At 35.6% G+C, this 25410-nt stretch overlaps 2 protein-coding genes and 1 long non-coding RNA gene across 5 annotated transcripts; 2 read left to right on the top strand and 1 right to left on the bottom strand.

Moving 5' to 3' along the window:
• Positions 1-3638: 3638 nt before the first annotated feature.
• Positions 3639-17377, top strand: LOC103706236 (hydroxymethylglutaryl-CoA lyase, mitochondrial-like). Of its 3 annotated transcripts, none has more exons than XM_017842552.3 (9): positions 3639-3865; positions 5935-6102; positions 8220-8403; positions 10109-10288; positions 13089-13169; positions 13262-13425; positions 15698-15834; positions 16660-16775; positions 16858-17377. In XM_017842552.3, the coding sequence occupies exons 2-9, from the start codon at positions 5936-5938 to the stop codon at positions 17098-17100; spliced, it is 1272 nt and encodes a 423-aa protein (XP_017698041.2). In that variant the 5' UTR covers positions 3639-3865; position 5935; the 3' UTR covers positions 17101-17377. The 3 variants fall into 3 exon arrangements, with proteins under 3 accessions (XP_017698041.2, XP_017698040.2, XP_038980665.1); XM_017842551.3 differs by having other exon boundaries at positions 5929-6102; XM_039124737.1 differs by lacking the exon at positions 3639-3865 and adding an exon at positions 3909-4248 and having other exon boundaries at positions 5929-6102.
• Positions 17378-19383: 2006 nt separating this feature from the next.
• On the top strand, positions 19384-24884 carry LOC103706237 (10 kDa chaperonin, mitochondrial-like). The gene is made up of 3 exons (XM_008790287.4): positions 19384-19663; positions 23421-23560; positions 24553-24884. The coding sequence occupies exons 1-3, from the start codon at positions 19559-19561 to the stop codon at positions 24599-24601; spliced, it is 294 nt and encodes a 97-aa protein (XP_008788509.2). The 5' UTR covers positions 19384-19558; the 3' UTR covers positions 24602-24884.
• LOC120110258 lies at positions 19954-23425 on the bottom strand. Its single transcript, XR_005511099.1, has 2 exons — positions 22976-23425; positions 19954-22777 (listed from the first exon to the last, which is right to left on the bottom strand). It is a non-coding gene; the product is annotated as an uncharacterized LOC120110258 (long non-coding RNA).
• Positions 24885-25410: the final 526 nt, after the last annotated feature.

Here is a 25410-nt window from a genome sequence, read left to right as displayed (position 1 = left end):
GAAGAAGCAATTTTAATAAATGGTGATTTAACTATTAGCAACTGAGTTGGATTGGGTATAGGTCTAGTTTCATGTGGATTTGATCGAATTAGCTTCAAGTTTTATGCTTAGATTCAAATTCAAGTCATCCTTTAATAGATATATATCGAATTTTGGTTATACGGGTTTGTCTTTAGTCAAGTTGAATTAGGTTTGTTTGCTTCATTTATGTTGCTGTTGATCTTTGGATTGCTGATGTGGAGTATCTCTATCGATCTACAGAACAACAATGGGTTAAAGAACTCGTCAAAGCTTGCTCTGACTGGGTCCTCGGATACTTAAGTCAGAGAAGGAATATTTGGAGCAGGAAAGAGGAGGAAATTAGCAATAATGAGGGGAATGAGAGACTTCTAATAGTTTTCCCCTTAATGCAAAGACTCTGAATGTATATATAGTTATGGGGGTCTGGAATCTTCTAAAGGTTGTGTTGTAACGGATTGCAATTATATGATAACTGCTGAGAGACGTATAGTAATCATTCAGGATTGCATCATAGATGTCTTAAGACACGTTGTAACTGTTGGAATCGTGCTATCACTATCCCCAAAGGCATTATTATGGGTTTTAATTCTTAATGCAGTGGAAGGAGTGTATTTTCGCATGAGGTAGTGGAGCTATTGTATAAGATAGGAGGGCTTAGGTCGGTTTAGAGCAGTTGCGGAGTTGAATGATTGCCCGGCCAAGCTACCAGACTTAATCCTAGATGTTGGATAGCATGTAACCTTACAGGTCAATCGCTTCTAGTCTGCTCAGACTGGCTCTTAGGTTGGAGTTGACTAGGCCCAACTATATCGAGAGGTTCTAGAGTATATATCATTTTCCATGGCAGTTGTGATCTAGATGAATCCGATAGTGCCACATCGTTGGGCTCATTTTTTCGCTATATCAATCCATGATGAGTCCAACGTTATAAAGATCTTATTTTTGGATTAAATTCAATACATCCCTCCAAATGAGCGAAGCTGTGGAAGGTCTAAAACTATAGATTGTGCTAGTTTACTCATTTCTTAATGTTGATTCAAGAGCTATTGCATGGACGACAGCCTACAAGAGTCTTGAGTATTTCTTATCGAAGATGGAAATGATTGTAAAGCAAAAGCATTGAGGAAATATACCTCTCGAACCTCTAGGTTCAAAGGATGCCCATGGTGTCTCCAAGAGGGACTAATTATAGATAGATTTCCCCTAATTTGGCATCTTAAAGAACCATTCAAGTTTCTGACTTTTTACTTGGTCCTAAGGTTTAATATTAGTTGGTGAAAACTACTGAAGTGGTCCAAATTAGTTCTTCTATAATTCTATCTTGTTTCAGCCCAAAAATATCCTGAAACTCTTGCCACCAGACTGTTTGCTAACCAAGCAGGTCATTTCTTGAAACATGACCACAAAAACACCCTTGTCTTGAAACGTAGAAACTACTATCAGTGCTACTGCTAATGCTGCTCATTGGAAGCACTAAAGAGAGAACCCCCAAGAAGGAAGCACTTCCTAAATAAAACTAAGCACTTCCAGTTTCTCATTCTATATCACAGCTTATGATGCTAGTGAGCTTTCTTTCTTTCTTTCTTTTTCTAGAAGAGAGCTTGCTATTTTCAAGCATCAAACTTTCGAGGGTGGACGTCCGTCATGAATATGTTAGATCCTGCTGGATGTAACCTCAACCAAGTGCCCATTTTTTTTCTTTCTAGAGTGCCAGGTGCACCTAGAAAGAATCTATTACGTATGTAGGCCCAAATTAGAAGTGCACCTAAAAAGTATATATCATCCTTGGAGGGTTTGTGTGGATCCTAAAATCACATACACTTTCTTATTCTTTGGATGCTTTAGCAAAAGCAAAGTGTAGGGTGCATGGACAATTTTTTTTTTAATTTTATTTTTCACTTTCCTTCCAATAAAAAAATTATTTTTGAGATTAGGAAGGGTTAATTGCTATGTTTCTATGCTTATTCCTGCCCCTCCTCTTGAGGCCAACTAGAATCGAATCCTCGACGACAATTTGAACAAAAGTTCAGTAGTAGGGAGACCATTCGAACCATTATTAATTTCGTATATACGAGATGCCTCACCGACACACTATATCCATACTCAATAAGATAAATTTTTTTTGAAAGAATTAAGAATTAATAAGCTCCATGTTGTTAGGGCAAGAGAGGATGGATGCAATTCATGGATATTTTACGATGACATGATAGCGTTGTAATCTAGAACTTATATTCTATTATGCTCTATGGCATGTCAATGGTGGGGAGCTTATCATTGCTACTTCCTAAAATAATAGTATGGACACACTATCATTTGAGTTATTGCGACTCTTGAGCATGTATATTGACACCCCTACTCATATGCATTTCTTTTTCAAATAAAATTGAAAGTATTGTGAGCTATAATATGGCTAGTCATAATAATTCATGCTTAGCTTGAAGTATGGCTTGAGCATAAGTAGTACATAACATGAGACTTGAGATTTGCATAGTTTATTGGTGCTTGGCCCAAAGAACCAAAATAAACTTATTGCTTGGTCTAATTAAGCTAAAGTTAGTTTATTGAATGCAATATATGGTTTCTAAAAAGTCCCTTAAAACAATGCAAAAATTTTCAGGGCTCATTTGGTTCGCGAGAAAAGAAGGAGAAAAGTATAGTCAACGAAAAAGTAGTGAGATCCCTTTTGTTTGATTGAAGTTTTCAAAAATATATATATATATATATATTTTTATAAAAATATAATTTTCATATTTTATGATATTTTTTTTTTATAAAATTCCCTCGCCACCGAGTCCCTTAAAACAAGCCGTTCGTCGACAGTCCCAAGTGTAGCCGGTCTTGCCCATGAAAAAAAAAAAAAATCTTGACATCTCCGCGTGTCGTTTTGTCTTCGTGTTTCCTGTCTCTTTTGGCCCATTAATAATATACTAATCTGCACTCAGTCTAGGCCATCAACTAACTCAAATAATAGCCGTCCGTCGCTGATTGAGTACATCATCCGCCGTCCAGATCCTACCATCCTGAGCTCCGAACGGTTGGATTGGGCATCCCAGCGTAGGGTCAGATAATCTTCAACCAGAATTAGATTATGGGTTTTTTTAATGAATATGTTTCTAAATATTAAATTTTATATAAATACTTTTTAAAATTGATATATGCATGTACATTTTTATAAAATACTTATTTTGTTATTTTATTTTTTTTAATCTTTATTTTTACATACATTGCTAAATAAAGCTGTTAAAAATTAACAATTTTAAATTAAAATGATTAAAATATTTTTTTAATGGATAGATGTGTAAAAAAAATTATAAGATGTCCGCGATGAAGAACAAAAAAGTAATTATAAATTTTTATTTCATTTTTAATTAAAATAAATATGATTTTTATTAATAATGGTGGAAGGGAATATTGGGAAAAAATAATATTTTATAAAATACAGAAATAAATATACATTTTGAAAAAAAAAATTTATATAAATCTAAATTTTTAGAGGTATTCATGGGAAAAAAATTTTAAGTTAAAATAAATCGAATCGCCGAGTTAAAGCAGAGATCGGGGCGAGGCGCACAACAATTAAATACCTACCAACCCCCGCCCGTCCCTCTGTCTCACTCGTAAGCGCCGGGAAAAAGGAAAAGGGAAAGCGAGCGGACCGCTCAGCTACCTTCCTTTCTTGACGCGTTTACACCATCTTCCCTTCTCCCCAACTAACCCATCCAATCCCAAACTCTCCCTTTAATTCAAAGAAATAGAAATTCAAAACAACTATTTGGTCAAATTTTAGATCCGTATTTCTTGTTCGTATCGATCACCTTGTTTTTAGATCTCTTCTTGGTTTCAGGTCAGCACTTTTCTTCTTCTTTTTTGATTTGGGGTTTTACCTCTTGAGTCGATCTTTTTGGACATGATTATAGGGCATAAGGGCTTGTGATGGTTATTGGCTGATGATTTCAGCTTTTGTTGAATGTTAGTTGCTTTCTTTTCTTAAATGGATCCGGTGTAGCTGCTAATTTGAGTTGATTGGTGAGAATTTTGTGAGAGGATGTATCTGGTTCAATTTCTGCTGAAAGTACTGATTGTGCGTTGCCTCCCTTCTTTTGCTGAGATATATTTTAATTTCACAGTTTCACCTCGGTTCTTGATTTTGCTTCAGCTGAGCATGCTTGTATAATTAGATCTGTGGAAGTTAAGTTGTTGGATCAATGCAAGTGGTCTGTTTGGCAGGTTCGTTAAATGTGTTCTCTGTAATTGGTGGTAGCTGCTGAATTATAAGTTTAATGCATTGATCATGTAAGAAGTTGGTCATGTCGAGCAGCTAAATTAAGCATATACCAGGCAAAGTTGGCCACAATATATATGTATGTTCAATCATTGTATATAATGTAATTTAAATGGACAATAAGTCTGTCTTATGATCTGGGAATCCTTGTTTCTGGTTTGACATATCTAATATGTACATTTCATGTATCAATTACAGCTAGGAGTCTGCTAAACCCTCCATCTTGGATGGTTTCCTCATAACTATGGCTTTTGCTAGTTCTATAATCGACTTCATTAATTCTTATTGGAATATTTTTTCTGAAAAGATGATTTTTAGGAATATGATGCCTAGAAAAATAATTTTAGCATGTTTGGTTGATTATGGGAAAGTGACATATCCCAGAGTGGCTTATGTTTGATTGAGAATCTACTTTTCTGAGAAAATTGTATGAAATATCTATTATACCCTTAATAAAGGGAAAGACTTTGCCCATGGATTTTGATGGCTTAAGGGTATTTTTGGAAAAAAAGGACTCCGATTCTCAGTGCTTGGGGTAGTATTTTTTCTATATCTCTCATGGGTTTTTCTTTTCTATGAAACATGAAAATCTTATTCCCATGGGAATGCTACTTTTCCATCTCTCTCCTTTGAAAACTCCAACCAAACAAGAGGTATTTTTTTGTTTTTCTATTGACCACACTTTTCCTCCTTATCTTTCCGTGAACCAAACGAGTCCATATTGTTAATAAAGCCTGGTTAAGCATAGGTATTTTAATAACATGAATTCAAATGTCAATGCTGATGGCCATGCTAGATCTGCCAAGACAAATAAAAAATGATGAAAAGTTGGCTTGGTGCCTGGTGAACCGAGCCATATCGAGTTGTGCACGAGTCAATACCTCGCGATATGCAGGGTATCACAGCATGCACGCGTGCCTAATGCCAGCACCCAAAGTGTTTCAGTTTGAATTAATATTTCCAACTCCTAATGTCATTGTGTAAAACTTCACTTTCATAAAGCAATAACCATGACCATTTCCTTCAAAGAGATGAAATTGACTACAAAACTGGCTGCTGGATTGTTCATTGAATCTTATATCATGTGCTCATCAAAGTAGCAGTATTAGAGTAGAATCTAAATGTGAAAATGCAGCCATCCTTGGTCTTCTTAATATTCTCTGGTTCTGTGTTGCAATGTGTCTTGCATCCCTCTTTGAGAAATATCATCTAGGACTAAAATGGTTTCTTAAAATGCCTCATTTTTGCATGTCAGTGAGGACCAGTCATTTGACTTGTGAACCTGCTAGTTTGATATATATCTTAAAATGCGTCAGTTTTGCATGTCCGTGAGGACCAGTCTTTTGATTTGTGAACATAGTTTGATATATACTGCTGTTACTTTATGGGTGCTATCAAGTTTTTATTTGTGCATGTACGGTTGGCAAAATTTGTTACTTCTTATGCAATCTGTTTGCACTATAATCAGGTACTTGAACTCTTGCATATTGCTAATTTCTGGGGTGTGCCTATCTTTACTGCACTGGTGTTGATATAATGCTGACATCAAGAATTTTATCTAAATGTTTGTGGTGGACGACCTACTTGTCATGTGCATTTATACCAGTTTTCTTTTTGACATCTAGTTCCAGAATGTCCAGCTTAGAGGAGCCGATAGGTCTCGACAACCTGCCAAACTTGAACTATGTTGGTAGGCTTCAAAGATGCACTTCTAGTGGTTGCAGGCCTAGATTAAATGAAACAGAAATGGGTAATTGCTTGATTGAAGGCAGAGAATGCAGCTCTTCTAACAGCTGCGAGTAAGTTCTTGCTCCTTTTGCGCTTAAATTGTCATTGATCATCTAGTAATTTCTATTAAGTTTTTATGATTCATAATGTTTCCATTATTTACAATTATACTGAACAGTTTAATGCTTTTATAATAAAATCTTCATTTTCTCATCGTTAGCCTAACTTATCTTCTTTCACAAGGACATGATTATGAGATCAATCCCCCTGCCCCCCAAACACAGACACGGAGGCACATTATAAATTCCAACAATCAGATAATCTTTGCCATTAAATCCTCTTCCATTCTTCTGGCATTCAAGACTAAAATACATATATAACTTGTGAACAATGCCTGTACGGTTCAAGGAACTTGTGAGCAAAATCAATTTATGTACACTTATTAGTTGATAATGATCTAGTAATTAGTGAAAGCGGAAAAGACATGATCAACATGTGGGCGGTAAAAATAGAGAAAAGGAGAGAGTAGATTATCAAATAAGTTGCCAAGTGAAATATAGGCTTCTTTTATTTAAGAAAAAAGACACTTTTTAGTGGAATTGTTTGGACTAAAATCATTTCTAATAGTTGCGTAATAAGGAGGTTGTCCTCAAAATGACCTCATCTTCTTACACATGAAACTTTATTCAAGAGACTCCATGCATGGATAAGTTTAAAATTCAATTCCAGAACAACAAAATATGGAGGACCAAAATATTTCGCATTTCCTTAGCTGTTTGATTAATGTGCATTTGTAGGAACACTACTGTTTAAGATTGATAACCAACTAGTTTATGGTTATGGTTGATTAATCTCTGTTTTTTTTTGTTTTTTCCCCTTGGGTTTGATCTTTAATTTGAACGTTGTCCTCATTCTTGAGGAGCAGGTGTTGGATTATAATATTAAATTTATCCATTATGAGAGTATACCTAAATTATACACCATACTAAACTGTAACCCTCACTTATAATTTAAACATGACCTAATCTATGATATTTGTATTTATTCAATACAAATAGTATGACAAATATTTGAGCACCACTCTTCTCAAAAGCAGAAAAAACTAAACTCATACTAGAAGTTATTAGAAGTGCAAGTCCTATATGTTATTGCATAGAAGTTTGTGATCTACCGAAAAGAGTAGATGCATGACAAGAAAATAGCAAACTGATAATTCCACAGGAGTGGCAAGCAAAGTGCTTGTTAACCTTCATGTGCCTTACATACTTGTATATATATTTTTAATTGGACAACACTTTGGTCACTGTTTCAGAGAGTTATGGGATCAGATTATGTGATGCCCCACACTGGAGAGATCCAGTGAAAATAAAGATTTATTACAAGGCAAGCATTGCACTATACATGTTCTTGAAATTGGAGCAACTGATGATAGTTTGCTTCTTGCTTTTTGGAGAGATCAGATTGTCTCTGTAAAAGATGCAGAATCAAGTTGTAAAATGCCAACTTATAGGGTCTTTTAGACAATTAGTTCCACTAAAGTCACAGAGCTCCAACTGTGATTAGAATAAGAAGTTAACAAGTGATGGTTCCACAGAGTTTGTGAACAATATATTGGAGAACCAGGTAGAGGATTCTTTGTACTTACTATACCACCTAGATCCTGAAAACATTAAATCTTGGCTTTTCCATATGCACTATGTAGTTTACCTTTTGTGAATTAGTGAATGTGGCATTTTATTCAGTTGTCTGGATAAAGTGATGCACAATGGAACATGATCTGTGACCAACTGGTAGGAAATGTAAGGAAGATATACTTGTTAAATCTCATGAAGAATTCCCATGTTGATGCAATCCATTAAAAGATATGTGTTCCCAAATTTCTTGTCATTTATCCCTCTCAAATCTCGATGGTCACTTCAGCACCTGGGTTTGTTATTCAATCAAACTTTTGTTCGTACTGGCTTTGTAAAAACCCCTAAAGCAGATGAAACATAGAACATCTTGATATTGTTGTTACCATTTAGTTATTTTTGTAAGTCTTGTTAATCATATCTATTTTTTATTCTTTCACTACCATAATTTGCCTTTTGATTTCTGTATTGTTTGGTTTCTTCTTCCATATATTTTATTTCATGTTAGATTATTTTTAAAAAAGACAAATGTCATATGTTTTTTATTGTCCTTGCAGTGAAGAATATGCCTGGAGAAGGCAGCCAAGGGATAAGTTTGGCAGAGATCCCATAATTTTGAAGGCCTCATGCATTGGTAAAAGTCGAATGGTCTTTGACAGTGTTTGTGATTCATGGCATCTGCAAGATCATTGCTATAGTTCATCATGCAATAACACAGAAATAAGAGGTCTAGCAAACAAGGTGACCTATAATATTCTTTTTGTCTTAAAAGTTAAAAGGTTTGATTGATTTCTGGCTGTGGCTTGACATATTAATTATTCCATATTTGTTGGGAACTTTCATGATTCAGAAAATATGTGCGCGCACACGCGCAAGCACATGCAGATGTACGTGCATGCACATACAGTATGTACAAATTTTGGTGCAGTAATACACTTAGGGTAGGGTGTAAAGAGAGGATGTTACACCCACTGCAAAATTCAATATTAAAGGTTGAGAAATGTATATCCGAACTGTTGGATGTAATCTTAGGCACGCAAGGACAGAAACTTGGAGTGTAAAAAAAGGACTTTACACTCACTGCAAAATTCAATGTTAAGGGTTGAAAAATGTAAACCTAATGTTAAGTTCCAAAAAGCCTATGTACAAAAAGTCTTATGTTTGGGAGACCTCCTGCCTATGTGTCAAGTCACCCCGAAATCAATGCACAATATTATGGTACTGAAACTATATATGGGAGGTCTTGATGCATAGGCAAGAGACCTCTAAAATATGTGATTTTTTGTGTGTAGGCATTTTAGGACTTATAAAAGACGTGTAATGATTCAATTTGCATTTTGCAAACACCCCCCCCCCCAAAAAAAAAAAATAAAAATAAAAATAAAAATAATAATAATAATAATAAAATAATGAATTTTGCAGTTGGTGTAAAGTCCTCTATTCACACCTTATGTGTATTACAACTTCACCCTCTATGTGCATGTTCGTGCATGTGTGTAAACCCTAAGCCCTCTGTGTGTGTGCACGTGTGTGCATGCATGTGTGTGCACACGTGTGTTTGTGTGCATGTTGATGCATGGATGTGTGGACTTTATTTATATTCTTGTGCACTATTTGTTTATTCAAATCCATATAAAGGAATCTTTGATCTTATTTATGATGGTCCACAGATGCTTATTCTAATATGTGTATCCCCACTTATCTATGTAGATGTATATTCTTGTCAGATCTATTGTCCAGTTTGTCTGCCATATTATCCTACTTACCTCCATCAAACAAGTTTCCCCTTCCATCTTTCATTTTTACTTCCTTGACCAACTTCATGCTAAACCTGTCTATGATGACTTTTGAAGATCTATACTTAAGCTGTTCTTCCCATAAAAGTAATTAGAGCGACCATGAAAAGGCTTCTAAAATTGTGTAGACTTCTTGAGGTTTGTTACTCAAGATGTCTGGCAATCGGTAGCAACAAGACTTGTGTCATGATCATTACCAATAGGTAATTGTGTTTGGCCACTACTATGAGGATCTAGCACTGCTATGTTATGTACTTTTGTTTGATAAAACCATAGAACTTACTACTTTTGGGTAGATGTACAAAACATTTCAAGTCAATATCAAGAAATAAACCTCTGCCAATTACTGCTTACTATTGACCATGATATGGACAAGATGGAGAAAAGCTAAATGTGAGAAAATGGTGTAGCTTTCAATTTGGTTCAAAATAATGTGCTTTATTCAAAAGTTATCATTGTTGCAGAATTTTATCTCTCTCTCTCTGGCTCTCTTTTGTATACTCTTCTTTATATATATATATATTTGCTGCACTGTTCTCACTATGCCTTCTGGAACTTTCTATTACTGATGTCATCATGATGCTTGTTTGTTATCAGTTTCTATTTTATTCATGGGCGCATCTTTGAATTATTTCATGTGGCATTTACAGTTTTTAAAAGGTCTGCCAAAATTTGTAAAGATAGTGGAAGTTGGTCCAAGGGATGGTTTACAAAATGAAAAGATCACCATATCCACATCTGTAAAGATTGAATTGATACAGAAGTTGGCGTCCTCTGGATTGCCTGTCGTAGAGGCTACGAGTTTTGTCTCTCCAAAATGGGTACCACAGGTAATCTTCAATTCTCTTCCCATCACTATATGGACCTCTTTTTTGTTCCTTGAAATTCAGTATATTCATTTGGTTATCCTCTCTTACAGAATAATGCTGTTGGAGTTGAACAAAATTCTGAATTTGCTCCATGCTTGGATCTACTGGCATGAGTCTTGGCATGCTTTCAGTGATCTTACATGGAATGTTATGTACACAAAAAGCTTGCTAATATGTGGTTGATAGAGGCTAGCAGAACTATAATGGACAAACCATAAAACCTTAAGGTGTAAATCATGTTTAGGGAAGGTAGGCCCAGCTTGAGTTTTACTTGACAATCAGCATGGCTGGCTTGAGATCCGCCATTTTATCACAAGTGTGTAGACCCAGCTCAAGCTCCACTTGAGCCACCATGAGCTTAGTTTGCTTAGGATCAAAATTTGTGATGAGGTATGCTCGGTGCTAGCTTAAGAAAAAAGTTGGGTGTTGTGGAGAGGAGGTGAAAGGGTGGGTGGGTAATGGGTAAAGATAGCAGGAGCAGTTGAGAAGCCTCAGAGTTTAGGTTAGAGTTGCAAAAAGCAGTGAGGAAGGAGAGATTAGGACCAAGAGAAGGAATGGATGGGAAAATTAGGTCTTTGTTGTCTTCTTGTTTGTTGGCAAGGAAAGGACTTTGGGGATTTTTTTTTTGGTTGTTGGTTGGGAAGGAGGGGGGGCGGCGGTTGGGGGACAGAGGCCTCGAGGGCCTGAGGTAGCCGTAGAAACTAGCAAAGTTAGTTGGGGAATGATTTGAAGGAGGAAGGTAATATAAATTATAGAAAGGTTGGCATCAAGGTTTGCTGTACTAGTGCATGCCACCCCGTATTGAGCATATCATATTGTACTGGCGCTGAACTGATACTCAACATATAGTATGCTGAACTGACACTCATTGACACGGTACCAATAAGATATCGGTACACGTACCAAAACCGGTATTTCGAACTGGTTGGCATCAATTGAGATGTGAAGGGATTTGATTTTATGCCCTGCTTATTTATGATTACTGAGGTAAGTGAATCCCAGAAGTTAGATGTCAGTCTAATGGCTGAAGTTAATATATGTTTCACCTGTTAAGTCTGATGGCTAAGTTACATTCCCTTATTGATCAAAATGTTTATAACTTCAATATTAAATAAATAAATGGATATAAATTGCAGTTTTTTATTTATAAACACCTATTAATAACTGATTTTATATGTATACATATGTGGATATATGTGTTTGCATGTGCATATATATTACATGTATATACATATTTGCATATATGTATAGAGGGATAGATAGATATATAGAGATAGAGAGAGAGAAGATCAAGCTTGCACAAGCGTTCAAAGACAAGATCAAGCTTGGCTTGTTTGTGTTGCAAGCTAACTTCCAAGGCTAGAGCTTGTCTCATTTACTTGAGAAAATTTTTGTACCGAACACAAGATGGTTACAAACACCTTACTTGAATGTATATATCTGGAAGTGCTCTAAGTGATCATAGATTTATACTCTTTCAAAATAATTGAATGAGATTAAAGAGTAATTTGATCCATCATAACATATATGAATTTGTAAGCCAGAAAGATGACTCTGGTTTACACTTGAATTTTGGGAAGCCAAGTGATGGAATGTTGTAGATTGTGAAATGTGTCTCCACTCTCCACTGATGTGGCAAATATCCCTATATAAATTATTACAGTGGGTCAATAAGCAGAATCCATGGACAAACAATGTGTGATCATGAAGAGACAAAACTTTAGACTAATATTACACCCCAATTTCAATTTCATGGCTGATCAAACATGTAAAGTTTGGCCGTTGAATAATAGAAGCATGTTGTAGCATGAGTCTACACAAGAAAGTTGCAGGTTGCTTGCTAGACTGTAATACAAGGGCCATAAACATATTAGCCAGACAGCAATTCAGTAGTTCACACTTCACACACTCCACCGCTTATACTAGGATTTTCGTCCACCACTTTGCAAGTCTTTGGTGAACTCTTCAAGCAAGATATATCTTAATATATTTCAGGCCTTTACCTTTGACACATGAATCTATTAAGACATGGATGTTGGGGATTTGGTGTGGTTTATGGTAGCAAGAAGCTAAACTTTGGCTTCTGGAGATTTCATGCTGAATCTAAAACTTCCTTTAACTTGAAATATGAAGATTAAATTTCTAAGACAACAATTAACATGGGAGGTTGGAGGCTGACCTATGGAGTATGATATCAAATTTAGTTTGTGTTTAAAAGATCCATCATACCACCCTTTACCACCCTTTATGTTGCACATCAACAGCCAAAGGTTTGTTAACTCCACTACCAAAGAATTGATGAGAAATGTATTGTCCAACTTACACACACACACACACGCACTATGCCTAGAAACAGAATATGATTTTGTGATTTGCATTTATCAAACTTTTCAAATGCCACAAAAACCACTTGAAGACTTATGCATTAATTGCTTAGCTAGTAAGCCAAAAGTAAAAAGTCCAAACTGCTTGCTACAGTTTTCACAAATTATAATTTTTGAGATGGACTTTTAAGCTGAGACTGCAGTCTAGTAGATTAAATTATGTCCTGTATTATTTTTGGCGCTACCATGAGTTAGTTCTCAATAAAATTTGTAAAGCTTAGGGTTTATTGTTATTATCACTATTATTTCATTATTGTTATAGCGGTAATATAGCATGTTTGGCTGTTCCAAGAACCTAATTAGAAGTATTTATTGACTTTAATTGCAAATTCTACCTCTTGGCTTATTATGTTATTAATTCAATTTTTGATGTATAGCTGGCAGATGCAAAGGATGTCATGAAAGCAATTAAAGATGTAGAGGGTGCACGGTTTCCAGTCTTAACTCCCAACCTTAAAGTAGGTCTTATTGAAAAAATTCTGAATTAAATAACATAATTTCTTTTTCTTTATCAGTGGAAAAGTTGATAGTTATGCATCATACATTTCAGGGATTTGAGGCTGCTGTTGCATCAGGTGCAAAGGAAGTAGCAGTTTTTGCCTCAGCATCTGAGTCCTTTTCTTTATCAAACATCAATTGTAGCATAGAAGAGAGTCTCAATCGTTATCGTGATGTCACCCACGCTGCAAAAAGACTTTCAATTCCTGTTCGTGGGTAGGTTTTGCTTACTGATTTTCTATATAAAATATCCCTGCATGCCAAAGTATTTCATCGATCAGCATTACTTATTGAACCATGGCTGCAGCTAATTGTTAATGGACCACTGTAATTACTGTTTGTCCAATGTGGGCTTGGATTTTAGATGACCTTGTGATTACGGTATTGTCATGCCCATATTTTGGCTATTTTCTTCGGAAAGTAAATTTGAAGATCGATCTATAATGTAGATGCTTAAGACAATATATAGATATTTTAATGTATCATCTGTAGATATAGATCTCTATATTCTTGTAAGTGATAATTCCAGATCTTTTGTGAATCATTTTAACTAATTTTTGACTTATGAATCCAAACAGATTGAACCCTTTTCAGCATCAGGACATCTTTAATTTGATTTATAAAGTGATAGACTGTGAACAGTAATGCAAATCGTGTAGTTGTGTTGCTATAATATTACACCGACATCTCTGCATAATTATGCTCTCACATCCGTATGAAAATTATCTTACTACATGGTCATTTGGTGATACCTTGATTGACAATACATCTGCATAGTAATGCTGCTCCATATCAGACAGAGTTTATATCAATTATCTTGCACGAAAATTATTGTTGTGATGTTTTATGGACTGGAATTGTCTGCTTCTTTTGAGTAAATTAGTCCAAACTTGATCTAGACTACATACAGACATAGACACACACATATGTTCATGTATGTATCTAAATCTATCTACCTATTATCTTATTAATCGAATGAATCTTAGGGAGATGAGTTCCTCGTACAACAAAAAGGTCAGGTGGTTTGAAGAAAACAAAGCCAAACCTAACTATTTGGTTCCTAACATGGATCAAATTTATACTTTGTAATTCCATAATTTGGATATGAAGGGGAAGAAAAGGGGATTGAAAGAGTAGAAAGAAAAAAGAGATCAAAAGAAGAGTTCATGGAGAAGAAATAGGTAAGTAATCTAATGGAATAACACGGATAGCAGATACGAAAAGTATCATAAGAGTCTATACAAACATGCTTTCACGTTGGGATGCCAATTATTTGACTCTTAGATTGATTGTTCCTAATACAATGTAAAGTCAGGTGCTTAAAGAAAACTATGTCAAACCTTGCTATTTAATTCCCAAAACATTTCAAAGTTATAGTTTGTAATTCTATAATTTGGATACGAAGAGTAGGAAAGGGGAGTGAGAGACTAGAAGGAAAAAAGAAAAAGAAGAGTGTATGGAAAAGAAGAAATAGGTAAGTAATCTATTAAATTTCAAAATTATATAATTTTTAGATTACTACTGTAGGACCTTAGTTAACATTGTAACACCATGCTAATTTAACAGATTGAACAGTCAATTTCTATTGATTGGGTCTGCATGTCTTTTTACCATGCTCAAGAAGTAATTTTGCTTTGGTGATATTGTTCGGAGAAGAGATGAAGAGTTGTTTTCCAGGGAATGAAGTAAATGAAATAGTGGAGCAATGTCAAATATATTGGATGGTTCTTTGGCTATCTCTGATATAACATTCATATGAAGTCTTGAAGACACAGGGAAAGGAACATGATCGATCTTAGCAAGCAAAGGTTCTGGGTTCAAATCCTATATGGTGCATCCCCAATTACTGGGACCTAGATAATTATAGCATGGGTGGATCTCCCTCTCTTTCTTTCCCTCTCTCTCAAAAAAAAAAAAAATAGAAAAGAAAAAATAAGAAAAATAAGATTTTGTCCCGGTTCTCTGTCGGTTCAGTTCGGCATGCCCCAAATCGGGTGGTTTGGGGCAATACGGCCAACTCTTATCGCATCAGCGGAAACAATTAAAAGCCAATATAAGAACAAGAAAAAAAAGCATTTGCAGGAAAAATAGAATAAAAAAGAAGAGATGTAAATTGAAACTAAGAAACTCATATGCATGAATTTAAGAGTTGATCTGCAATGATGTAAAGACATATGGATTCCAATGTTAAATCATGACAGGGCATGGATCTAAAATCAATATATTCCAACATCAGATCATTACTTTAAACATTAGAGTCCAATCAGCTTGCTTGGTTAAAATCAATATTTATGGTCCCTTTGAGTTATGCAAATATCAATTAGGTGCCCAATCTATTTCATAGTGCTAGAGTATGTCATTGAGCAATAGTCTTGCAATTAAATTCATGTATCTAAATTGTAAAGCATTTAACTGAAAGTAGTAGCACCTGAAGAATAGAAGTTTTAATGTAATTTTTGATTTTAAGTTGTCAATTTGTAATTGATAGGTATGTGTCATGTGTTGTCGGGTGTCCAGTAGAAGGATCGGTGCCTCCATCAAAGGTGGCATATGTGGCAAAAGAGCTTTATGACATGGGCTGCTACGAGATTTCACTTGGTGATACAATTGGAGTTGGCACTCCAGGTAAGGCTTTGGCCAACTTTTGCTCAATCATAATCATGTTTGCAATCTTGATGTAAAGATCTACGAAATACTGATAGACTAGGATTGCATATGCATGTCTGAAGATTTGTCGGTACTATTCTGTGTCAACACATTCTATATGTAAAGGAGGAACTGCTTTTGGGGGTGGGGGTGGGGGTGGGGGTGGAGGGTGGAGGGACCTGGTTCCCCGAGGTCCACTTTTTTTGGGAAAACATTATACTCAGAATTGAATCTACAACCACTTAAACATGTGTAATTCCTTTTTAACACTGGGATGTTGTACTGAGACAATAAAAGTGAGACACTTGCAAACAAGAAATGTTCACAAAAGCAGTAGATTAGTCTCCAATAGCACGATCAAGCAGTTAATTAGAGGATATACTGCATAAAACAATAGCATTCTATTCGTGATACTCTTGCACAGTTTATTACTAAAGATAGTAGAGATCTCCACTTCAGCATTCGAAGCTTTAGGCTGACATTTGAGTAATGTATTATGGATTTATGATTAGCAATACTGAATTCTTGTACGTAGCTTGAGCTCCGTTTCTCACAAGTTATGGACAAAAGGAACTCCAAGAGAGGAACTTTGCAGATCTGTTACATCAGATCACTGTATACTCTTCAACCAATCGTCACTAATTTCAAAATATTAAAACATCCTTGCGTGCCTTTTGTTTCCATTAAAAAAATAAAATCATTGCCACAGATGTTTGCTGATTAGATGTTGTCGCTAGCGTGACATCATACTTTGTATCTTTCAACTTTCGTATAACAGCTTTGTTCTTTTTTTTGGCTGTAAAGGCACTGTTACTCCAATGCTTGAAGTTGTCATGTCTGTCATTCCTGTAGAGAAGCTTGCTGTCCATTTTCATGATACATATGGCCAGTCTCTCGCAAATATTCTGGTCTCCCTCCAAGTGAGCGACTTCCTTTGATCTTGAGCCATAAAACCAAATTTAGTCAGCTCTACATTTGAGTAACTTAGCTATCACTTTACAGATGGGGATCAGTACTGTAGACTCTTCTGTTGCGGGACTGGGAGGTTGCCCCTATGCAAAGTGCGCTTCAGGAAATGTTGCCACTGAGGATGTTGTCTACATGCTCCATGGGCTAGGCATAAAGACCAATGTGGACCTGAGCAAGCTAATGGCTGCTGGTGACTTCATCTGCAAGCATTTGGAGCGTCAGTCTGGGTCAAAAACTGCCATTGCTCTGAGCCGGATTACAGCAGATGCCTCTTAGATATAATTAAAAATGATACAAGGGGGTCATCTATTATCTTAGTGAACTTCTTGTGGGCAAATACATCACATATACGGTCAATAATTGCTCTTGAGAAAAGAAACTCCAGTCATCTGATGGGCAAGCAATCTTCCTGCTATATGTTCCGTATACAAATTAAATTAATGTAACCCAAACTCTGAAGGTTCATAACAGGACCCATGTATACCATCATCAGCTTCATTGAAGTGAAATATATCAATCTATATGTAGGATTCGAGGTTGCCGGGTGCTTCACTATTTCTGATTCTTGCTAGAACCATTCAAACTCTACTACTGTTTCCAGAGTGATTCATTTTGGAAACATTGCATTCAGAATATTAGCTTGAGTGCTCAGCATAAATTTCAGTTTCTTTAGAGTAAAGGCGCTCGAGAAGCATACAGCGCATGGGTTGTAAATATTTTGCAATCCAAATTGAGTCTGTGTTTTTTTCTTCTTCTGCAAATTGATCGGTTCATACTTTTCGACCTGATAACTTAATTGATTGTGACATGTTGGAAGGCAACCATCAGAAAATTGAGGTTATAATGAAAACCCAAATTATGCCTGTGCTATGTACTCCTGAAGAAGCAGGTCATAACTTGGATAGCCAGCTGACAAGTATCATATTCAAACTACCATTGCAAAGTACTCGTGAGAAAGTATGCTAGATGTCTGGCTGTTGCTTCTCCAGTTTTGATGAAGTCAACCTCGATAATCTGAATCAACAAGGATTGATCCAAATGCTGGCTCATCTCCTAGCAGGTTAGACTTGTACTCTGCATGAGAAATACAATAGGTTGGTTTTTTAGCGCAAAAAAGTATCATGTGTTTGGATGGTTGGTTGCTGAAGAAAATATGTTTTGTCCAGGTGGTAGCAGAGCGGGTCACTCTGGATTTAGCTGACCAGCTAGTTAGCCTGTCAGTCTTAAATCTCGTGCTGAAGCCAGTCTGTGAAGGTTCCTTTATGCCATTATACAGCAGAAGCAAAAAGCTTTGCTTATAGGGTCAAAAACAAATGGGATATGGATTTGGTATCAGTATATCTATATCCGTTTTCAGGTGATGAACATAAATATAAATATTAATTGCATGTTAAAACTCATATCTATATCAAGGATAGGGAATAAGGATACAAAATAGACATTGATAGTATAATTATAAATATGAATATAAATTAGATAATTAAATTTTATAAACCAAAAATATCATGGAACGTATTTTAGTTAAAAATATAAAAATTTGTCGCTTATTTTTTTTAAAGTTTATGAGAGTTATATCCTTCCTATACCTATTAAATAAATAGAAGAGAGAAAGTTCTACTTTCTCCAAAATTTAGAAAATTTTTTAGAAAAATTTCCGAAAAATTGAGCATGCCACATCAAACTAACTAGACTATTCTTCTCCTGAAGAATATATTTTCTAGAATTCTACCAAACTAAGAGTTATGTAATTTACCTTCTTTGATTAGAAGTTTCATCAATCCAAATATTTTTTGATTAGGACTAGACTTCTATAATCAAATAGATTCGCGGATTAAAAATATAAATTAAGACATATTTTTAATATAAAAATTTTTATCCTAGCACGCACAAAATGCTAGCATTATGTTAGATAAAAGTATAGGCAAAATTGAATATTTAAATACAGATCAAATGGTTCATAATTATAGGTCCATATTCATGTTCTGTTTTATGATAAATATGGTTATAGATGCACGCACGAAAATTACTGAACTTTATATATATACTTAGATAAATTTAAATACAAAAATAGATTATTAATTTTGAACCAACATATTCATAAAAAGTTTCGAGAAAAATCTACATATACTTTTTATTACAGCACCGATCTCAAACCGAGGAAACTATATGCTAAGCCTGCACCGACAGCACTTGTGGGAACAACTCTTTTATAACATATACTAATTTGATAATAACAAGATAAATATTTATTTGATTATAAAAATTTGATATAATTTGAATTTAAAATATCTATTTTTTTAATTAAAAAAAGGTGATAAACAATCAGCTACATTAATGGGGTCACCTCACCCCTCCTCCTCCCCCAACCCCTAAAAAAGCCTTTATTTAGAAAAAGAAACCAGTGAAAGATAACGGCTGTTAAAACCGGGTAACCCGAGCCGTCCAACCAAGTCTTTTAATTCACGCGTGTGCGTCCACCCGTGCCTCGAACTTTAGCCACCCATGTAGTACTTTGCCGGGTTTTAACCCCAAGTCCCGGAAACAGAAGTTCCAGAACGTTCCTCTTATTACAATTTCTAATTTCGAAGAGGCCATTCGAGAACCTTCTCAAAACCCTACCCTTCCCAATAAAAGCCTCTCCTTAAACCCCATCCGCCCCAATCTCCGTCGTCCGAGAGCCATTCTCTCCTCCAGGGAAGCAACATCTTTCCAAGCTTCTCGTCGATCATTGCCGATGGCCAAGCGTCTGATTCCTTCCCTCAATCGCGTTCTCATTGAGAAGATCGTCCCCCCTTCCAAGACCAATTCCGGAATCTTGCTCCCTGAGAAGACCACCAAGGTGACATCTCTAGACCGCTTTCTTCCTTTGAAGTCTCGCCTAATCTACCTTTCCTGCTTCTGGATTTTGTTTAGACTGTTTTCTTTTTTGTAATTTTTTTATCTGGTTTTGTTGTGATTTCCCTTCTTTAGGCCCTGTTTTTGCTCTCAAATAATGAAAAAAACCCACTCTTTTATTGTTAATCGTGAGCTGTTTCTAGTTTAGGTTGTTGAGTATTGGCTGGCTGGCTTAACATTTCTGACAGCATTTGATTAGTTTTTGTGCCTTATAGATTGGTTTTATGCCTCCCATACCCAAGGCTCATGGGATGGTATTATTTGTTACTATCATTTAAATGACCTATCGCGTGCCAATATGTGTTTATTGTCACCCAGTTGCAATTGTATCGGGATGTGAGGTCGAAGGTTTATAGTCAAAGAAATTTATGTTTTAGGTACATTCTGTTAGCTGTAGTGCATAGGCAATTACTAGTTCATGCTTTGGCTTCGCAGGGGTTTAGTGAATGTATTGTTCTATTTGAACTTTTAACATTAACCTCCTCCTCTTGTATTTTATTATTATTATTTTTTAAAAGTTGGGCACTTTGTTCGTTGTTGTTTGGAACTGTTTGTTTTGCTAAATCGGTGCGATTTTCTTGTCATTTCTTTATTGGTTGCTCATTATTTTAGTCCGAAGACCTTGACCTTGACAACTATATACAAACAATCAACTGATGTGTGATTCAACAATGTCAAACGTTGCAGACATTGATGGTTTCTTGTGGATTTTAAAGGTTTAAATTTATCTTGATTGATATTCCATAATTTTCTGAAGTTATAACATTCCTTTTGAACCTAAAGATTGTCTTTAACCATCTATAAGCTGCTGGTTCTTTGGTTATTTATTTATCGTTTCAATGATCTGGCCTTTACTAGATGCCTTAAGCATGTGTTGGTTTGTGGTTCAGAAGAGCGATTGAATGAGGATGAGATATTTGTAATACAATGCTTTGTTAATATCTTGGTTGCTGCTTTCCTTATACTATCTTTTGGCCTTAGAGATGGAGGCTCTAGCACATGATGATTATTGGTTTGGAAGATTTTTGAGATATGAGAAATTTGACAGGATTGCTCCCCTGCAACTGCAGGGTTATGTAGCTTCTCCTTGGAGGTTGACTTAATATTTTGATACTTAATTAATTATGTCGATGAGAGATGTTACCAAAGTCTTGGTCATGCCACTATAAGATGCTTTAGATAAGTGTTCATGTAACTGTTAACAAAATTACCCCAAGCGGGAACTTGATGCACATGCTATATGTTGGGAGCTCTGGTTGATATGCAACTTATGAGTTTATATTGGCAAGGGATGATAATGGAGGTGAAATTTGGCTGTCAACTTCGTTACTATGGTGGGAAAGCCTGGAAATATAGAATATTCTTTCTTTTTTCTTCTTTTTAAATTTTAATGAGAATTTAGTTGGTGGGATTTGATTGAGAGCATTGTCATAGAGGTGGGCATGGATAGAGAATGGGATTTTTTTTTAAAAAAGTATTAGTTATAGTGATATAGAGGGAAGATTTTATTGAGAACATTGTTTTATATATGTATATGTATATGTATATGCATACACACTAGAGGGGCGGTGCGGGGTTGGTAAGGCTGGATGGTTAAACGCTTAGCTTATTTCACATCGGCACACTGTGGGTGTTGGGATTTTTATTCTTTTTATCTTGTTTCTTTCTTCTTTTTTTTTTTTTTGTTTTTTCTTGGGGGGTGGAGGGGTGGGGTTGGTTGAGGGCAAGGGTTGGCACACAAAACCCCTCCTTCAACGTATGCATGCACTCATGGCATATGTGTATGTGGATTGCCAATATTTTTATCTTTTGGGACTGTCATCCTTATCTCTTTGAAAAAAGAGAGAAGGAAAGTCCAATAAATTACCATGTTTGTTTTTTTACTGATTCTTGCATGCAGTACTCTCGATCAAGGATTTAGATGGGTTTTGACTCATTGTAGAATTTTTAGTTTTGACAGTTTCCGTGGTTTTGGCTATTCACTCCCAGTTTTGTAATTTTTGGTCATAAAAGTCAGAAACGATCCAAGAACTAACAAAATTAAGGAAAAAAATCAGAAATGTTATTTCACATTATTCTATTATGTTTTCAGTTATCAAGGATTGTTCTTTGTGTAATTTGGGTATCTTTATGTTGAAACTAAACTGTTTAAAGCTTAGTGCATTAAATATATCACACCTTCATCTACTTTTTATTTTTCCTCCTCTATTTTTGTAATTTTTCATATTTTCTCTAATTTTTGCATTTAAGTAAACATTTTCTTTAAACATATTTCATTATATTTGGTTTTGATAACTCATTTAAGAAAAATCTGTCTAAGCATACTTTGTTCTATTTCATTTTAGAAACCCATCTAAACAAGAAAAGTCCCATCTGAGCATATCATATTCTAAGCCTACCTAATTATATTTCATTCTATTTCATTCACGTATGTAAGCAAGAAAAATAAGCTATTTAAATAAAAACCCATTTATTTCATTGGTTCATTTTAATATCATTTTATTCTGAAAAAGAGAAAAAACTCATTTGAGTAAGAAAAAAGAAGAATTATATGAACACATAATGATTTCTAAATAGTGAAGACCTGCATCATGATTGCATCTTGCCCTAATAAAGCTTAGCCAAAAACAATGTAGATTAGATTATTAGAGCCTTAGATAAATGCTATATTGAATACTATTGCCAAATTTTAGGAAACATTTGATAATGTTAAGCTATATGCTTAATAAAGAAAGTAGTTTCAGTCAGTTTTGGCCAATATGGCGCATTAATCTCGGCTGAAACCAATCCATTTTGGCCCAAAAATGCTGGAAAACATTTATACAAAGTTTGGAGAGAGAAGAAAAGTCCCTTGCTAATTTTAGCACTGTTTAATAAGCCAAAGCCATAAACTAAAACCAAAGTGCCCTCTAGAATCCAATTTCATGCACCCTGCTGTCTTAGCTTCTTCTATCCTACTCAGTGGCCTATAACTCAGAATTTTGGCAGGTCTCTTCAAAAGAATTAAACAGGCTCAAGAAATGGTACCCCCCCTTCTTCTCTCTTTAGGATGGCCCACCTTCAGAGTTCTCTAAACATGACTTATGTAAGAAACAAGAAACCCTTGCAAGGTATTATGAGGTGCATCATGGAAGACAACCAAATTACAGATTCACTTCCCTTGCAGTTCTTCCTTAGGTTACCTTAACTGATAGTTACCGCTGCTGCTGGTTTCCTTTTTGGACGTCATGGTGGCTGTCAACATGCAGAGGCCCACCTTCAGAGTTCTCTAAACATGACTTATGTAAGAAACAAGAAACCCTTGCAAGGTATTATGAGGTGCATCATGGAAGACAACCAAATTACAGATTCACTTCCCTTGCAGTTCTTCCTTAGGTTACCTTAACTGATAGTTACCGCTGCTGCTGGTTTCCTTTTTGGACGTCATGGTGGCTGTCAACATGCAGAAAACCATCATAAATGCAGGATAATCTTGTTTGGTCTTGAAAATATTTTCTTATTAAAGCCCCTGAGGCCCTGACACCATTATATTTAGGGTTGTTTTGCTCCATTATTGGTCTGAATGATTAGTAAATGCCCTATTTGTTTTTTATCAAATTTTTAGGTATTTTTTGTCATTTTCTCAATGTAGACATGAATGGACATGCTCATTATTATTTTTATCATTGTTAATTTGTTTATCTTTTTATCCTTTGTTTTAGTTGAACTCTGGAAAAGTTGTAGCAGTAGGCCCTGGTGCGCGTGACAGGAATGGGAACTTTATCCCTGTTTCTGTGAAGGAAGGAGATGTAGTTCTTTTACCTGAGTATGGAGGAACTGAAGTAAAACTCGCTGACAAGGAGTAAGCTTATTTTCTTTTTTTACCACTTCTTTTACATCTTAATTCCAAGAGAATGTTTGTATTAAAAATTGAACTTCATATTAGGTAGAAAATTTATTTGTAATTGGTAGCTGGTTCGTGTGTTTTTATTGGGTTACGCACATGGACCAATCATATCAGCAGTTTTGGGGATCACAGGCACCATCCTTTCATATTGGTATTTGGACAGGGCTTGTACTCTCTCTCTCTCTCTCTCTCTCTCTCTCTCTCTCTCTGTGTGTGTGTGTGTGTGTGTGTGTGTGTGTGTGTGTGTGAATCCCTTTGTATGTTTGTTTAAGTTTTTCTTGACTATTAATTAAAAAAATAGAAATATGTTTGTAGACATGCACCTATTTAATACTAAAATTATGTAGGACAAAGGTTCATACATCCCCTGGAGCCAGCAAACTGAAAATAGTTGAGTGATTTGTTTTGATCGTATAATTAGTGGATTATATGTGCAAATATTTAATCTGTTCTGGAAAGATTTTTAATGTTCCGCAGCTGTGACCTCCTTTGCTTTTTAGTTTTAAGTGCGTGATGACAGGATATGCGAGTGTGCATGGGCCTTTTGTTTGCAAACGTACTTCTTTTCTGTCTAAGGTTGCAGGACATTGCATTGACTCGTGGTGAATAGCGTAACGTGAAACAAACAACCCTGCAGTTTGATTTTGCCATGTTATATTAGCACTTGAATTAATATAATGGGCTTTATTATAGAGATAGATGGATGCTGCTCCTCTCAAGAGGATCTCCACTTGATTTCAAAGTCAGTAATGGAGCATGCAAATCAAAGAGTTATAGTATTGATCATGGTCTATACCACTAAATATTTAGATATATAAAATATATATTTTGATGATGACACATCATGTGGATAAAAAATGAATGGTTTTTTTTATGCTGGTATGCTAAAGTTTTTAGATTCAGAACTCACTTTATTGAACACTGTATTTTTGTTGATTTCCTTTCAGGTATCATCTGTTCAGGGATGACGACATACTCGGAATCCTCCACGAGTGATCCGTGCAGCAGCTAACAAGATTCACATTATTAGCTTTATGTTTTCTGGTTGTCAAATCGAGTGAGATGTATCATGCTTGGACTTGAAATAGTCCTCTTAAAAACAAAATTTCGAAAACATGATCAGGAGACTTTCATGTCAATTTTGATGCACAAAACTAAATGCTTGCATTGAGAGCATTGTTTGTTTAATTGGCCATTGAAAGTGGTCCAAGTGTTTGTTTCTTCGAACTTACATTAGAACCGGATACTTATTGAAGCAGTACCGATTCATATTGGTGGCCTTTTGAGTTTGATGGTTTTTTTTTTTTTTATGGGCAGGATTCAGTACAAAATATGCAGTCTGCATAAACCTGGATATATCTTCTGAATGCTTCCAAGGAAGTGCATTTGTCATCGGCATCTTCCTTGCGAAAGTCAACCAAAGTGCTTTTGTCAAGCATTCGTGTCATTTTCAGGGTTGCAAAGCATGGTAGATCTGTTTCTGGCCCCTTTTTTTTGCATGTTTTTTGAAGTAAATCTATTTTAATCTTGCTTTTGTGCACTTGTAGATTCTAAAGATCGTAAATTTGCTGTCTCCCTCGCCCTTTAAATATCTCGTGATTCTTTCCCCCCCCCAAGGTGTTGGTTCATGATGGGGAACTGGGGCCTGACCATGAGGCTCGGGGCTCACCCAGGCTGTGGGTTTTAGTTTTGGAGTTGTATTTCAGTATTTGAAGTTGGATGATTATAGTGTGGTGTGTGGATATACCACGGAACCAGCATATTTTACAGTTTACTGAAAAAGCTTACTTAATTTTCAGCAAAAA

The sequence above is a fragment of the Phoenix dactylifera genome, chromosome 3 (genome assembly GCF_009389715.1).
Source record: "Phoenix dactylifera cultivar Barhee BC4 chromosome 3, palm_55x_up_171113_PBpolish2nd_filt_p, whole genome shotgun sequence".
NCBI lineage: Eukaryota > Viridiplantae > Streptophyta > Magnoliopsida > Arecales > Arecaceae > Phoenix > Phoenix dactylifera.
Note: the sequence above shows the minus strand (reverse complement) of the source record. Positions and strands in the feature narration are given on the sequence as shown.